This window comes from Ruditapes philippinarum, unplaced genomic scaffold, assembly GCF_026571515.1.
Source record: "Ruditapes philippinarum isolate M1 unplaced genomic scaffold, ASM2657151v2 ctg293_1_1_1_1, whole genome shotgun sequence".
Taxonomy (NCBI): Eukaryota; Metazoa; Mollusca; class Bivalvia; order Venerida; family Veneridae; genus Ruditapes; species Ruditapes philippinarum.
This window is the reverse complement of record NW_026856434.1, coordinates 88,286-105,619: the sequence shown is the minus strand read 5'-3', so window position 1 is coordinate 105,619 and position 17,334 is coordinate 88,286. Positions and strand designations below refer to the sequence as shown.

Genomic DNA, 17,334 nt, shown 5'->3' with positions numbered 1-17,334 from the left:
TATCAACCAAATATATCTAACCAAACGAATATAACTTATAAACTAAATATAATGCAACAAGCAAATACAAGTGAACCCAGATCAAAAAAAAAAAAATTCTTGGATGTCTTACATATAGTAGATACATGTACAATATAATACATGTAATTCATCCTGGTACAGACACGTGCTCAACATCTGATTCGATCGATACAAGATACATGTTTAGATATGATCTTTATTTTCCGTGTAATAATATGAAAAGCATCCGTGTGACTCCGAGCAGTAACGATTTTGTCAACTGTGCGATTTTGAAATTATTATTAGAAACAGAAGTTACAAAGTATTGATAAATAACAAAAACAATTAAAGGCACATAATGCCTCGGAAACGTATATTTTTTCATTCTTTAGAAACATGAGTTATATGATACTTTAAAGATGGTTTTAGAGCATGTTAGATGCTTATCACCTAATGAAAGTAGTGCTGGATGTAAAATTATCCGCCTTAAATTAACAAAATGTGAACAAAGTAGTATTTTGCCTTCCAATGAGTCGTGTCACAACAAAACCAACATATTGGGTTTGCGACCAGCATGGATCCAGACCAGCCTGCGCATCCGCGTAGTCTGATCAGGATTGTCAGTTTCTCCACTTGTAATAGAGTTGATAAGCGAACAGCATGGATCCTAATCAGACTGCGCGGATGCGCAGGCTGGTCTGGATCCATGCTGGTCGCAAACCCATTATGTTGGTTTTGTCATGACACGGCTCAAATCACTACAACCGTACTAGTTACCAATAAGCAACAGATACAAAAGAAGGTTCAGGTAATTTGCCTCTGACGCTGTGAGTAACGTTTTGGAAACTATAACAGGGCATTAAATATGAAAAAAAGCTTTCGAGAAATAAAAATAAATAATAAATTTCTGAGGCATATTGGGCCTTCAATGGATGGAAGTGGTACAGACACGAGCTCGACATTTGATTCAAAAGTACATGTTCTCAGTTTTCAAAACATGTTTATATTATTCTCGATTTTGCTAATTTCCTAAAGGTCAAGGCATGCGTACGTTTGCTATGGTAATGAATTATTCACATTGTGAACTTTCGGTTTTTGACCAAAGCATTCTGTTTTCTTTGTGCTAATATATGTTTATGCCAATATTGATTAAACTTACCTAAAGGCCGAAAAGAGATACATTCTTGAAAGAGTCGAAATACATACGTTTTGTAGAGTAGAGGTTCGTGTAAACTGGTATAAGATCCCAATTATTAGATTACAATGGTAAGTAAAAGAGCCAATTAACGTTGTTATAAGAACACATTTTTGTAGAGGTTATTAGGATTTATTTGTAGAGATACATTAGAACTGGGGCTAAGAGATAGAATGGTAAAAGAACCGATAAACATTGTTATAAGAACCCATTTTTGTGGAGATTTAAAGAGATACAATAGTATTGGGGGATAGAATGTTAAAAGAGCCGATATACATCGGAATGAGAACAATACGTTGACATAAGTGTCCCATTGTAAAGATACTTTGGTATAAAAGCTAAATTTGCAAAGATACATTTGTATTAGAGCTAAACTTGTAGAGATAAATTGGAATTGGAGCTATATTTGCAATGATACATTGGTATTAAAGCGAAAATTGCCGGAAGTAATTGGAATTAGAATTATTTGTATAGATGCATTGGTATTAGAGCTAAACTTGTAAAGATACATTGGTATTAGAGCTAAACTTGTAGAGATACATTGGTATTAGAGCTAAGCTTGTATCGATGCATTGGTATTAGAGCTAAACTTGTATAGATACATTGGTATTAGAGCTAAACTTGTATAGATACATTGGTATTAGAGCTAAACTTGTAAAGATACATTGGTATTAGAGCTAAACTTGTATAGATACATTGGTATTAGAGCTAAACTTGTATAGATGCATTGGTATTAGAGCTAAACTTGTAAAGATACATTGGTATTAGAGCTAAACTTGTAAAGATACATTGGTATTAGAGCTAAACTTGTAAAGATACATTGGTATTAGAGCTAAGCTTGTATAGATGCATTGGTATTAGAGCTAAACTTGTATAGATGCATTGGTATCAGAGCTAAACTTGTAAAGATACATTGGTATTAGAGCTAAACTTGTAAAGATACATTGGTATTAGAGCTAAACTTGTAAAGATACATTGGTATTAGAGCTAAGCTTGTAGAGATACATTGGTATTACATTGTAGGGCTTAACTTGTAGAGCTAACATTGGCATTAGAGCTAAACTTGTTTTGATAAATTGGTATCAAAGCCAGACTTACATTGGTACCAGAGCAAAATTTGTATAGATAAATTGGTATCAGAACTTAACTTGTAGAGATACATTGGTATTAGAGCTAAACGTTTATAGATACATTGGTATCAAAACTTATCATGTTAAGATACATTGGTATTAGAGCTAAACTTGTATAGATCCATTGATAATAGAGCTAAACTTGTAGAGATGCATTTAAATTGGAGCTAAATTTGTGGAGATACATTGGTTTTAGAGCCTTACTTGTATGCATACATTTGCATTAGAGCTAAACTTGTATAGATATACTGGTATCAAAACTAATCTTGTATAGATACATTGGTATTAGAGCTTAACTTGTATAGATCCATTGATAATAGAGCTAAACTTGTAGAGATACATTTGAATTGGAGCTAAATTTGTGGAGATACATTGGTTTTAGAGCCTAACTTGTATGAATACATTGGTATTAGAGCTAACATTGATATTAAAGCTAAACTTGAATAAATACATTGGTATTAAAGCTAAACTTGTATAGATACATAGATATTAGGATGTGACCTACATTAGTTTTAGAGCTAAACTTGTATAGATACATTGGTAATAGAGCTAAACTTCTATAGATACATATATATTAGAGCTAAACTTGTACAGATACATTGGCATTAGAGCTAACATTGGTATTAGAGCTACACTTATATAGATAGATTAATATTAAAGCTAAACTTGTATAGGTACATTGGTATTAGAGCTAGCATTGGTATTAGAGCTAAACTCGTATAGATACATTGGTATTAGAGCTTAACTTGTATAGATACATTAGTATTAGTAATGTTACTAGAGCTAGGAAGAGACCCATTAGGTAACAACTATAGTCATAGACTGACAAAGTCAGAGATCAACTGACACGAGAAATTTTGCATCGCCCGAGGATCAAACCTGCGACCTTTGGATTGCAAATCCCAATGCGCCCCTAGTGAGATACGCGAGCGAACTTTTATTTGTGCTCACTTTCATCAGTTGTAAGTGATCAATTTCTTTTTTTAGATTTTTACCTGATTAAAAATAAACAAAACTCAAATTGTCCAGTTTAAATTACCTTTGGTAAGGAAACAAAATAAAACTATGTTAACAGGAATATTTTAATCTGTCTGAATCGTATCAGAATAAAAAAGCATCAGCAAATACAATTAAAGTTGTTTTGGTAAGCATTTTGGATCATGGTGTATGATGTTTGATGAATTCAACTTATCCACGGACGTTCCTCTACATTCGAGTCCATCTGAACACGGGCAATAATTCACGTGCAAATTGTGATTTGATGGGTCGAGTGTCGCAAACACGTGGCAAGCGTGACCCTGGTATCGCAGTGGTCGGCATATACCGGAAGTTGGGTGAGAGAATATGAATCTTTTCCGGTCGATACCAACACAGCATTCCTCTGTAGCACAATCAGCATCCGATTTACAAACTCCTTCTTCCGGCGGAAGGCCGCCGTCAATCTAAATATATAAAAACAAACATAATGTGTCACCTTTTGACACATGGAACAAACATGGTGTTTAGTCAGCCAGACATTTCTATCCAAAGATAAACCGGAACCGGATGTGACCAACATTTGATAATTTAATTCTTTACATATTTTATTTTTTGAAAGAAAGTATATCATTTAATATGTTATTCGTGTATTCTTTTAAACGTGAGTACCAGTCAAATGTCAATTGGAACTTCCGGGTAAACATTCAATTGTCACGTAAAAGGTAAGTGAACAACATTTACAAACTGGTTTCCTTCTGAGATAAAGTAAAGTGGAACAGATGACTGACAAATGTCATTTACACATTATATTTGACAATTAAGAATACAACGGAAATTGATTTTTACTTACGAGACAGATCAAACAGGCGTACAATATTAAACAATAGTTCATCGAAAACATGGCGGTGAGAGCTAACGACTTGTCTTGTAAACAATGACGAAATTTAAAATTCTGCAAATAGAGCACTGCACTTGCCTTAAAGGTGGTTGAACCTACTAAACACTGTACTGTAAGGTACGGTGCGTCCTTGGCCGTGTAGGTATGAATCCGTCCAACATTTGATATCGTCTTGAGACTATCCAAAATTTTATTGAGATCACCACACAGACTTTGATATCATTTTTGATACCATCCAACATTTTAGACGATCTAAGCTGTGTAACCATCATTTAAGATTGTTCAAAATGTGTTACCATCTTTCAGACCATCTAAGCTGTGTTACCATCTTTTTAGACCATTCAAACTGTATTATCTCCCTTTTTAGAACATTCAAAACTGTTTCTATCTTTTAAGACCATTCAAACGGTGTTACCATCTTATAGACCATCCAAACTGTGTTACCATCTTTTAGCCATCCAAACTGTGTTACCATCTTCTAGACCATTCATACTGTGTTACAATCTTTTAGACCATGCAAACGGTGTTTCTATCTTTTAAGACCATCCAAACTGTGTTACCATCTTTTAAGACCATCCAAACTGTGTTACCATATTTTAAACCATCTAAACTCTGTTACCATTTTATAGACCATTTAAACTGTGTAACGATCTTTGAGACCATCAAAAATTGGATTTCATTTTATCTTTGGAATTAAAAAGGTGTAGATCATCTCTGAGACCACAAAAACTAAAATTACGTTAATTTAAATTTGAAAATATGATTCCAATATGAAATGTTCCTTAGTCTGGCCACCTTTAAAAGGTCTGAAATCTTGACATTCAGATACTAAGTAAAGATATATGCATGCCGTTTCATATCTATATGTCATTGATAAGGTATAACCTACTAAATAAGATATACAAAATGGCAACTTGTAAACATAACATACTTTTACTGTGTGCACTGGTAGGTTTTTAGTTCTTGTTTTATATTTAAATATAAAAATATTATTATCTTTATCTTGTACAAGTAACCATCAGCTCTTTCATTTTTTGCGCCCTTTTTTTTAATACTTGTCGTTATTGTTTTTTCCTTTGTGTGTGTTGAGGGGTGGGGGGGATGAGATGGTGCATTTTTGTCATTATAAATACATGGATTATTCAGAAAACTTCTTAAACAGAAATTACTGAATGATTAAGAAAAACAAAAACAAAAGTGCATTTTAGTTCATATTCTTTTTCAGTGACATTATATCTTTCACAAAGGCACAAAAACACATTTTAATACAATGCTTACAAAAATCATAAAGAATTTGATAAGGAAGAACAGTATAGTTCAAAATTGTTTTTTCTCAAACTCTCTTTTTGTCGCCGTTTCTGCATAGCTTTAGATGCAGTTACAAGATTTCGACCCATATCAATCTTTCGATGTCGAGATATCATGAGACTTTATCAATTTATATATGTATCACTTCAGGTGGTCTTTACCATATGCCACTCTACATCCGGGCAAGAAGGTACACGCTGTACAACACAAGCTGAGTGCCCGGATGGCTTATGCTGTGTACACAATCCGTTGACAAAACCGGAAACTAGGAAGCGCTTCCTTTTTGAAACATACACACAACATGACCATGGCTTTTGTAGAAGGGCTCGACAATTCAATGAAACGTGTTGGCCTTTAGGTAAATCTGAATAGCGATTTGATAAATTTAGATATAAATTTGATGCCAACAAGGACTCTAACTGATTAGAATCTCTATCTTGGAATCATGTACTCTCTGACCTGTACTGTAAACAGTAAAATGTTAATGCTTGATTCACGTGAAAGGAAAAGACGTATTCCGGTGACGTGTACACACTTTATATAACGTGCCGGAAATACAATTTTAAAGGCCAAATGAGTACAAAGATATATTCAAAAGGTAGAAAATGAAAGAAAACGTACGCGTACATGGAACAGTTTTATGATTTCATATGAAAAAGTTATGTAAACAAACGGTAGTGAAAATGACTTTTTTTGAATGCCTGTGTAATGAAAGTACATTGTTGTATTTTTTGCTCGACTATAAATGAATAAATAAAGAAATAAATAGATAGATAAATAAATAAATAAATAAATAAATAAATAAAGAACTGTTCTTTTTATAAAGACGTCGGCGTCACACTTTGATTACGTGTAAACGTGACAGTTGGTATCTCCAATACTATTGAAGTGAATGGTTTGAAACTTCAACATTTATTTTATATAGGAGGTCACTGTTCACTTACATGGATTTTGACATAAGTATAATACTGTTGCCTTTTTGGACTTAGAAATATTCCATATTATCCAGGCTCTTGTTTTAATACCAGGTAGAATAGTCGAGCACACTGACAGATCTTGTGTTTTCTATGACAGGTCACGACGGTAAGAACGCTCAGCTGTTCGAGTTTTTCTGTCCGTGTGTGTCTGGACTCGAGTGTAGAGGGTTGGTAGTCCACGAAAGTAACCATCAGATCATTCATCGCTATCCAAAATGTCAAACGCCAGAATCGGTAAGAACAACAAAGCATTTAAAATAAATTTTTAAATAGTTTTATCATATTGGAAATTAACAATTAGACAACTAATGTCACTGAAACGACAAGCCTATGTCTTCAGTATGGAAGCATGCATGTCTGCACATCTGCGTAGTCCGACGATGCTCTATCATGTTAGTCGCCGCTTGTTTCACCTTTTCGATATTGAGAAACATCTTTAAAAAAACGCACGACTGGACGGTTCCGGACGTAGCGTATTACATATCTATATTTCGCCAAGACCAAATTGTTTGGTGGCAAAAGCTACACCAATTTTTGATCACATAGTAAACTGTAAAGATAAAGCAGGATAAGGTTGAACTGTTTCAAGAGAGCTTGATGGTTATGAACCAACATAGACCAATATTGGATACACATAATTTAAAGGACCATTGCGTTGACAAGGATACAGACTTTCTCGTGACAACACAGCTAGGTTCCAATAAAAAAAGAAAGGTTTTCTTCACAAATTATGCAAAGTCAGTGATTCTACCGACATTATGTCATAACATATTAATTTAAACGAATCAGTGTTTTTATTTTTTGACCAGCAGCAATTAATAGGGGTCAATTTTCATATTTTTTCTTGATGGATATAAATAATTCCTGGTGACCGTCAACATGTACATTTTTAATGTAAATAGAATTTATTTTAATTCGATTGTGAAGGAAGCATAAAGCTTATTGAAATGCTCCTTAGAATCAACCAGTACTGAGCAATGGGTGTAAAGTTTCTTGCTGTAGGAAACAACGCAATGTCCCTGACGGGGGTTTAGACTTATGCGACCAACAATCTTAAGACGAGTTAATCATTCGGCCTATGACTTTTTGTTTGCTTTACTATATTTTAACAACAGAATTTGATTGATAATGGACAAACGCCGTCTGGGACTGAATGTATGTCTGACAGCGAATGTGGCAGTGGCATGTGTTGTGTCAGCTATCCAATGGACAAGAGAAGCCAATCACAAGGTCATCATGGCTACTGCAGAAATGAACGAAAACTCAACGAAACTTGCGATTTGCAAGGTAGGAACATTTATGGCCGTTTGAGTCTTAAATTGCCTTTCTATAGGTTGTTTGTGATGGTTTAATACCGAAATCAACACATCGTTGGTCATATTTTGGCGGTCTGTCATACCCCTAACAATTTTTCTTTGATACCTTACCAGTAATAACCAGTTTCTCCGCAAGTGATTGGGCACTTATCATACATGATGTATGTAAATAACCATGGACAGAACTCTAAAACTATAAAAGATATCAGCATGAAACTTTTTAGGTACACGGCACATAACTCGGAAACCATGAGGTATCTATTAGAAACTTTGTAGGTACATAGATCTCATTAAATAGTAGTGCAGTGCAAAGGAACCATAACTCTGCCTTGCCTAAGTCTGAAGTTATTGTCCTTTGTTGATTTTTACACTTTGAATTTTGTCCGGGACATAGCTCTAAAAGTATAATATATATGAACAAGTCATTTTGTAGGTAAATAGATCTCATTGGCAGGATGGACATTGCAAAAGAACCATATCTCTGCCTTGACTAATTTTTGGAGTTATTGTCCTTTGTTCCTTTTTTTCACTTTGAACTTTGTCCGGGACATAGTTCTAAAACTATAGGAGATATTTACATAAAACTTTGTAGGTAGATAGATCTCATTAAATAGAAGTGCAATGCAAAAGAACCATAACCCTGCATTACCTGCGTTTGGACTTATTGCCCTTTTTTCAATTTTACACTGTGAACTTTGTCCGGGACATTGCTCTGAAACTACAAGAGGTATCGATAAGAAACTAAGTCGGTGGATAGATCTCATTGATTAAAAGTCAAGTGCAAAGAACAGTTACTCTGCCTTGCCTAATTTTGGAATTATTGCACTTTGAACTTTGTCCAGGGACATAACTCAAGAGGTGTACTTTTCTGTGTCCAAAACCTATGCGGGGAGCATCACCCGATTCAAACCGGGCTGTTGTTCAAATTATAATTTTCGCGAGTATTTTCATTTCTGGATTTTGTTTTGGCTTGAGCACTTCAAAAATAATAAGTAAGGATCCATTTTATGAGATGCAGCTTTCTCTGTCAAAATCATGACTTGGAAGTTCATATATTGTTGTGCTCACTCAATATTATGTGATGTTTTCCGTTATTTTATATGTTCTTCATGATTAACATTGCTCTGTGTTTGCGTTCATTGTTGTTATGTTTTCTAATGATTTTATGTCTTACTTTTTCAGGACTTATCACAACCCACATAGATGTTTATGTTGTCTGCTTTATTTCAACGTGTCACAATTTATTCCCGATTTAATATCAACATTTTACTTATTTCTTCAGACACTTTGACCCACGACTTTCAGTGTCAGTGCCAGGCAGGCTTAGAGTGCCGTGGAACCCAGGTGCACCATTTCGGACAGCAAACCGTCCATGTAAACACAGTATGTCAGAAACCACTGTCCGGATGAACTGAACAGATCTTGATACTGCTTATAAAATGTTTTATTAAAAAGGCAGTAACTGCATGCAAATAAAATTGACAATAATGAAGCCACTTCAAACTGTTTTGGTCTCAATATATGTCCTTTTTTACCTTACCAATTGCATTAAGTTTTAAAGGCACGTCATGCATACGAAATTTATATTTTTTTAATTCAACATGTGTTTAGTAATGTTCTAAAAATTCATTAAGAGTATATATGTTGGATGTTTAACAACTGTAGAAAGTAGCGTTAAATGCGCGGTTATAAGCAGTTAATATAGCAAAATGTACAATGTTCCTATGTACAAAGTAGAATTTTGACTTCCAAACTAAATACATATTGACTTTAATCATTTCAAAAGCCAGCAGAGGAAAGGAAGCCAAAGATAATTCGTGTGTAAGGCCAATGAGTATTTGTTTGGAAACTGTAACAAGATACCAAAAATTAAAGGTTTTGAGAAATTAAAATAATAGCATTAATGAGACCGATGGGCCTTTAAATGTGAATAAATGAGCTTCACAGCAGAAGGAGAGGTTTAACTGAGCAATGTGGCGCATATATCAACTTTCTTCTGAAAAAGAAATAAACGGCAACACAGACAGCAGACTGCTCTGATCACATTTGCTTTTGTTATTAACTGTGCAATTTTCCATTATCTTTGTTATTTGGCCAAGAAATTTTGTATTTGCGCAAGTCCATACATAATACTGAAAATGTAGGAAGATGTTTTTGACAACAATCTGCACTGTTTCAATCGTGTTGACTTTCACAGTCCAGTATTGGCCATTATTGGCCATGTGTTTATAATGTCTTTATAGGCTTCTTAGCCATTGCAAACCTATGTAATTCAATATCTATTATTTCACAGATATTTTAATGTTATTAAAAATGTTCGGAAAAAAAACGATGTACCTTTTTAAGCGACTGAAGGTTTATATAGCATGAAAAAGAGGAGGTACATGAGGAACAATTTATTCAAACCTGTGCAACAGTCTTGTTTATAGATTACACAACAAATGTCCGCGTTTCAACCGGGCAGTACTTAAAGGCATATTTTATATAATCATTTGAGGATCTGACAAGCGTTCGTGACAACATATTAGCATATTATACATATACATGTATATTACATATTCATGTATACTAAACATATATTAATTATCCCATAGTTTGGTAGTTTCGTTGGCTCTTTGCGGTGATTTTCACACATTTTTGGTAATATCTTGGCATTATCCGCCTGGATAACTTTCCAGTGACTACAAATCTCTCCACAAGAGAGTCACTACGAATTATGATAAATAATTTTGAAATCAGCGGCGAGATTGATGAGCAGAAAGACTGAATTTCTGAGATAATTAGGCACGGAGAAATTCAACTCGGTAAAGGATCGAACCATCGACTCCTGCATTACAACTTTGAGTCTTTTCCTGTTAACCATAGCAGGTGGATCTATTCTTTCATTATGAGAAAAATTACTGAAGTTAAATTTAGTTAAAGGCTCATTATGCTTCAGAAACAAGTAGATGTTTACTTCTTTAGAACGGACAAACACAAGTTTTATAAAGTTTAAATAATGGTTTGAGAGCATGCTTTTCGCGTAGGGTTGAACGTGAAATCATTTGTCATAAAAGTAGCAAATTGTAATCAAAGCACAGAAGACGCTGAATTTGTTTGGGTCTCAGAATGTCAGAAAGGTGAAGGTTGTAAGATTATAAACTAATTTGTTTTTGTATAGTGCCACCAGTGCTTTCCAGCGTTTTAATTGTAGTTAATTGAGTTTAAGACTAATTGCAACACTGATATTCAATTCAATGTTTATTTGACTTAAACAATTTGAAAAAAAAAGAGTTGCCTTCCAGGGTTTGAACTCCAGACCCCTCGGCCACGGTGAAGTTATATGTAAAAGGCCTGAAGAAAACCATATTATTCTAAATTAGGGTTTGTAACCCTTATTATTTCGACGCTAACTGTTGTTTAACACAGATGTTAATAATCATGGAGTTTATTATAAGCATGTATATCTATAAAGGATAAAACAATATTAGAAATCTTCGACCATTCGGGAATTATTTTGCTTGAAAATTAATGCGCCTGTCATTTGACCATCTTTACGCAGTGATCTCCCCTGAATTTTTTCGGCGTTAGTGTACATATAAAGGGAAGTAACCGCTTCAAAAAAGCGGCCTACTTTCGGCATTTGCAATTAACAGCATCAGACTCTGAAATTTCGCTACCACTATTTGTTTGGTCTGACGACCCAAACAAATAAAAATAGTAGTTTTTTGACATCCATTCAAAACACTAAATCACTATTTTTTTTAAAGTTGCCAAAATGCAACAGAAGCAAAACATAGTTAAAGTTCAGCTAAGTGGCCAATGAGTAACGTTTTGGAAGATAATTATTACAGTACAATGGAAATACAAACTTGAGAAATGAAAATAGAAGCATTTCTTCGGCATAATGTGCCTTTAAGGTATGATATTAGTAAACATTAGTATACATGAAGCCGAGTAGTTTACGCATCGGGCTAGTCATCTGAGGATTGTTGGCTGCGTGGATTCAAACCACGTCAGGGGTAAGCCGTTGTTTCCTTGAGCAAGAAACTTTACACTCATTACATAGTACTGGCTGGTTCCAGGAACGGCTTTGAAAGTGTTTCAATAAGCTTATAGCTTCAAACACAATCAAACTAAAATAAATTAGTATTAAATAAACCAAACATAAGGTTATCTCTCCAAACAATGACCTATCAAGATTAAGTTAATAATAACAGGGGCAAAGAACGATTAAATATTCCGAATTCTTTTACTGAACATCCATGGTTCAAAAAGTGTACCTATAGAATTTGATATGGAAATTAAAGCTAAAATCGTTTAAGTATTGTCGTAAGAACAACGACTGTATTGTACAAGTAATCAAATTATGGTCTACTTTATAAACTATTAGAGTGAATATCCACATTCAATGATTGCAGCCCTTAAAACATATACAAACAAGAACAGTATCATCTCGAGGTCACTTAGTCCTTATGATTGGCAAAAAAGCGAAACACAGCACATGTGACCTTGCATGTTAAGTACTATCACTTGTGCTTGACAAAGATCAACGAACTTCAGACATTGTTACTAAAAATAAGAGATCCCAATAATATCTCATAAACAAAAGGTTATTCAGTGCTATAGTTCTCATCTGACTTCACATCTGAGTTGCTACTATATTCTGTTTATTGTTTAAAAAATGTTATTTTCAGATCTGATGACTTACCATTGTTAATAAGACAAAGATAGCCGACTTTTATTGCATTTTACATTTCGGTATGTACTCAAATTTTGTATGCCTGTTTTAAATGCCTTGTGTTCATCTCCCCCAAAGTTTCTTCCCTTTCCTGAATTACTGTGCATCCTAATTTCAGACTTTCAATATAAAACATGATGATATAGTGCACTGTTGTATTTAATAAAACACACACGCATGCACACACGCGCGCGCATGCACACGCACGCGCATACGCATATACATGTGTATATGTATACATAAAGATGCATTGGTGCCTTGCTTAAAAATGTTCAATCAAAATCTTTTAAGTGCATGCTTGATTGAAATATTAAAATGTCACATGACTTTAAAGAACGTGTCACCTTTGACTGATAAGGGAAATAAATAGAGAAAGTGCGATAAAATGGCGGATGGCATACATCTAAACATTTTAGTATGTACATTGATTTATTTACAGGTGCAACATTGATATTTTCTCAGTTAAATATAGAACGCATGGTGATAATAAGATTTTGGGTAACATGATTCTTTGAATAGTGTTTTTAATTTGTTGTTGTTTTTTTTATTATTTATAACATGTATGTATAACCATACTGCCTACTTGTTTACAGTGTTTATTTTCTATGATCGTCCCAACATTGATCTGAAACTAGCAAATAATTTTCATCTCATATACCAATCATTCCCTAAAAATGATTATGGGCAAAAAGAGCATGCATTCGAATCGCCATAATGGTATTGTCCCAAAATAATGACGTCAGTGGAAAACACCCCTTCGCGTGACAGAAATGTACTAAAAATAGTCGAAATTTGCCGTTGCACTTTTTTCTTTTGTAAGAACAACTATGATAATTATCACACTAAAATGTTGTTTTTTTTACCAAATTTTTCTTGATATAATGGTGACAAAATAAAATGGAGTTGTAACATTATCAAGGTAATCACGTGCTAAAGTTTTATTTCAGATTTCTCTATGTTTTATAGCCACTTATGGGCTATGGGTGAACACGGGGATCCGCGCTGCGCCACCAAAGAGCGTTGAAATGCAATACCTGTTGGATGCACACAGCTTTCCTGATGGGGTCACATGTAAAACGCAATCAGACTGTCCGAACGCTATGTGTTGCGTTCATAACCCTTTGACTAAACCTGACACAAACAAACGGTTTGTGTTCGGCCAGTATTCTGACCACGACCATGGCTTCTGTCGGAGGGCAAGAAGGTTTAATGAAAGTTGTTATCCTTTGAGTAAGTCGTTTAACACGTTTTATAGTTAAGAAACAATATATATGCAATCGTAACTTTTCGGCCTTTTCCGTTAAACTTCTTATTATGACCCCACACAATAGTATAATTACACAGAACGGAAACCGTATTTCTGTCTTACCTACGCTACATAATTTAAACAAAGTATTATTCTTGACAGCCAAAATATTTTGTTTATTCTAAAGGTGTCGAATAATTTTTTTCGGACGTTTCCAAAATTGCACCAAAATGACGTTGATTTATGTATGACATGACGTTATCCATTATACGCTATGCGTTCTTCATTGCTGTATCGTTGAATCTTAGAGGAACTCCACTGAGGTCCAATAGTCTGAAAACCTCAAATTTATATTTTACATAGGTCAGCTGCGACATTCAAAAACGAATTATATGCAAAAAATAATCAAGAAATATACACGGGTAAAATTGATAATCGTGTTCTTAGCTTGATTCGAGTGAAAAGCGTTGCAACGCTTATTAATTTCATTTTTCACAATTGAAATAATTATTCTGGAAAAAAATAGAGTGAGCTTATTATCTAAAATGTTGCACACAAGTTATTTGGTTAGACCTGCACATCAAATGGAACATTTTTCTCGAAAAATTCTTTTCAGTGCCGTCATGTAAAAAAAAAATGAATAAAAAATAACAAAAATGATAAAAATAAAATAATAATAATAATAAAAGAAATAAAAAAACACCTCTCTTAGGAGTACCTTTAAGAGCGGATACCAAAATTATATATCAAACTTAGTTTCAAACAGAGTCATATGATTTGTATCTCACTTATATTTTTCACTATCTCATCGAAGAATATGAGATAAATGTGTTTATTATTTGATTTAATGCGAGCGAGTTTCTTTAAGAACGAAAATACACGTGCCATGACAAAACCAACATAATGGGTTTGCGACCAGCATGGATCTATACCAGCCTGCGCATCCGCGTAGTCTGATCAGGATCCATGCTGTTCGCTATCAGTTTCTCTTCTTGTAAAAGGAATGGTAAGCGAACATCATGGATCCTGATCAGACTGCGCGGATGCGCAGGCTGGTCTGGATCCATGCTGGTCGCAAACGCATTATGTTGGTTTTGTCGTGACGCGGCTCATATGTTGTTGTTTTTTACCAGGTCATGATTCCGCAAACCCGGAGTTGTACGACTACTTTTGTCCATGCGAGAGTGGTCTGGACTGTCGGGGCTTAGTCGTTCATGAAACAGAAACAAAAATAATTCATCGATATCCGACATGTCAATCACCTGAATCGGTTAGTATTTGTGGTCGTGTTTGTTTTTACCTTTTTCAAAATACCATTTTGCATCAAGCCGGTGTTGGGGGGTGGGGGTGGTTGGGACATGAGATAAGCCGGTGTTAAGTTGCGGGTCAGAGATATTGGGCATTTCATTGTCTTCTTTGAACAGGCTCATCAAATTCGAGTTTCCGATTTTTACCCGTTTTTAAATCTCTGAGCTGGTAGTACATGTATAAAAATTTCTTATATCTATAGAGCAAAAATTAAAACAAAACAACAACAAAAACATAGAAAGCTTACATATTTTTGGAAAACAATTGCATGTATTGTAAAGATATATAGCCTGACTATATACTGTGGTAAAGGCTTATCAGCAAGAAAAGGATTAAAGATGTAGTCAAGGTCATATAGAAGTAGACTGCACATAGTTGATAGTACATATTCTAGTAGTTAAGGTGGCCGCTGACCGCTGTATAGGTTCGAATCTAGATAGGGACTGAAAATGAATTTCATGTGGAGAAGCAATCCAGCAAACTAATGGAACGTGAGTGGTTTTACTCAGGTTTCGTTTGTGCCTGAAAAATAATACACGGAAGACAACCTCAGGTCTTCCACCAGTATAGCTTTGAAAATCGTCATATTACCTCTTCTGTATTGGTGCGGCGTCAAACCCAACAAAAAATTTATGTATTATGCATGTATAATATATATATATATATATATATATATATATATATATATATATATATATATATATATATATATATATATATATATATATATATATATATATATATATATATATATATATATATATATATATATATGAAATGTGTTAAACTACCATAAATCTTAATCCAAAGTTTTACTCACACAGAATTTGCTAGATAATGGTCCAACGCCGAGTGGGGTAGCATGTTCGAGTGACGGAGAATGTGGGTCCGGAATGTGTTGTGTAAGGTACCCAAGGTCAAGAAAACGGCAGCAAAGCTCATACAATGGCTATTGTAGAAACGAGGGGAAACTTAATGAAACATGCGATCGTCACGGTAAACGTTATCTAGAATAAACAAAACAAGAAGTATCTTTTAAAAAGATACTCGGCCGAAGTAAAACTGGTTAACACGAAAATTATGTTATTTTTTATACAAAAAAGAAATGTTAGCAATGCTTTCACAACAATGACATAATAATTATTTCTTGTAGCTAAGAAAACCCCCATTTTGTAATCATTTAAATTAAATTATAGCATATTGATATTAGTAGGACAACTTTTACTTTAGGTGTCCCTTTTACTTGTTTTATGTTTGATTTTATAAATTTTGTATTCATTTACAACTTAATCTAAAAGCTAAAGAACTATCCTTATTCCTGTATATTTAATTTTAGAACTATCCTTTACATTCTATTTTATAACCACAAGAGCTATCCCTTAATGTAGATCTATCATTAAAAGTTAAATTTTAGAATGGTAAAAACTATCCTTTACATTTATTTTAGAATGACCAAGGAGATTCACCGATTTCAGTTTGCAATTTTATAATGACCGATGAAAATTCTTCTTATATTCAGTCAATCCCTGTTTATATTACAGGAAGTCAAACTAATAACGTAAGATTAACATCTGCATTTCTATTCTGTTACTGGAAATAGCATCAGTCCTGGTGTGCGTACAAACGTCAAAGAATCATTTACAAAGTCCGGTTTATTTTTGATCATCCCTCGTATTATAACGTTCGTTCCATGAATTTATATCCACCATGTGAACCTTTACATATTTATGTGATGTCTGTTATTACCAATTTCAATGTTTTTCTAAATCATTTTGCTGTTATAATAATAATTCGCTTCATGCAACAGTCAAATCTGTGAACAAAAGCCATTCAAAGTAGAGACCGAACATGTTATTTACAAGTGGTATTTATTTAAGGGCGACTCTGTTCAATTGCAATCAGTATAGGTTTACAAAGAGTGGTCTATATTTACATTTTATTATTCGGAGTGGGTCTTTTGGCACAGGTTTGACTATATAACAAACGCAAATCATAATGATTGTCATTTATGTTCTTCAGATTTTGGTACACATGATTTCCACTGTCCATGCCAGTCTGGCCTGGAATGCCGCGGTGCCTCCGTGCTACATTTCAATCACCAAACAGTTCACGAAGGCACTGTCTGTCTGCCACCGGCATCATAAAGCATGCTTAGTCTAGAAGAAATAAATTCATTATAAATGTTTTTAATTATCAAAAAAAATTTAATGGACCAAAAACTGTTGATAATATGTCTAATAAAATTAAGTAGAGATCGA

The 17,334-nt window shown here is 34.1% G+C and overlaps 3 protein-coding genes across 4 annotated transcripts; 2 read left to right on the top strand and 1 right to left on the bottom strand.

The window, feature by feature from the left end:
* Positions 1 to 3,393: 3,393 nt before the first annotated feature.
* On the bottom strand, positions 3,394 to 4,312 carry LOC132746520 (prokineticin Bm8-f-like). The gene is made up of 2 exons (XM_060735704.1): positions 4,154 to 4,312; positions 3,394 to 3,767 (listed from the first exon to the last, which is right to left on the bottom strand). The coding sequence occupies exons 1-2, from the start codon at positions 4,202 to 4,204 to the stop codon at positions 3,456 to 3,458; spliced, it is 363 nt and encodes a 120-aa protein (XP_060591687.1). The 5' UTR covers positions 4,205 to 4,312; the 3' UTR covers positions 3,394 to 3,455.
* A 703-nt stretch (positions 4,313 to 5,015) lies between these two features.
* LOC132746521 (uncharacterized) lies at positions 5,016 to 9,305 on the top strand. Its single transcript, XM_060735705.1, has 5 exons — positions 5,016 to 5,149; positions 5,660 to 5,867; positions 6,584 to 6,720; positions 7,602 to 7,773; positions 9,085 to 9,305. Exons 1-5 carry the CDS (start codon positions 5,048 to 5,050, stop codon positions 9,210 to 9,212), a joined length of 747 nt encoding a protein of 248 aa, XP_060591688.1. The 5' UTR covers positions 5,016 to 5,047; the 3' UTR covers positions 9,213 to 9,305.
* A 3,506-nt stretch (positions 9,306 to 12,811) lies between these two features.
* On the top strand, positions 12,812 to 17,334 carry LOC132746519 (uncharacterized). 2 transcript variants are annotated; one of them, XM_060735703.1, is made up of 5 exons: positions 12,812 to 12,937; positions 13,470 to 13,752; positions 14,902 to 15,038; positions 15,901 to 16,072; positions 17,096 to 17,334. In XM_060735703.1, the coding sequence occupies exons 1-5, from the start codon at positions 12,908 to 12,910 to the stop codon at positions 17,218 to 17,220; spliced, it is 747 nt and encodes a 248-aa protein (XP_060591686.1). In that variant the 5' UTR covers positions 12,812 to 12,907; the 3' UTR covers positions 17,221 to 17,334. The 2 variants fall into 2 exon arrangements, with proteins under 2 accessions (XP_060591686.1, XP_060591685.1); XM_060735702.1 differs by having other exon boundaries at positions 12,893 to 12,961.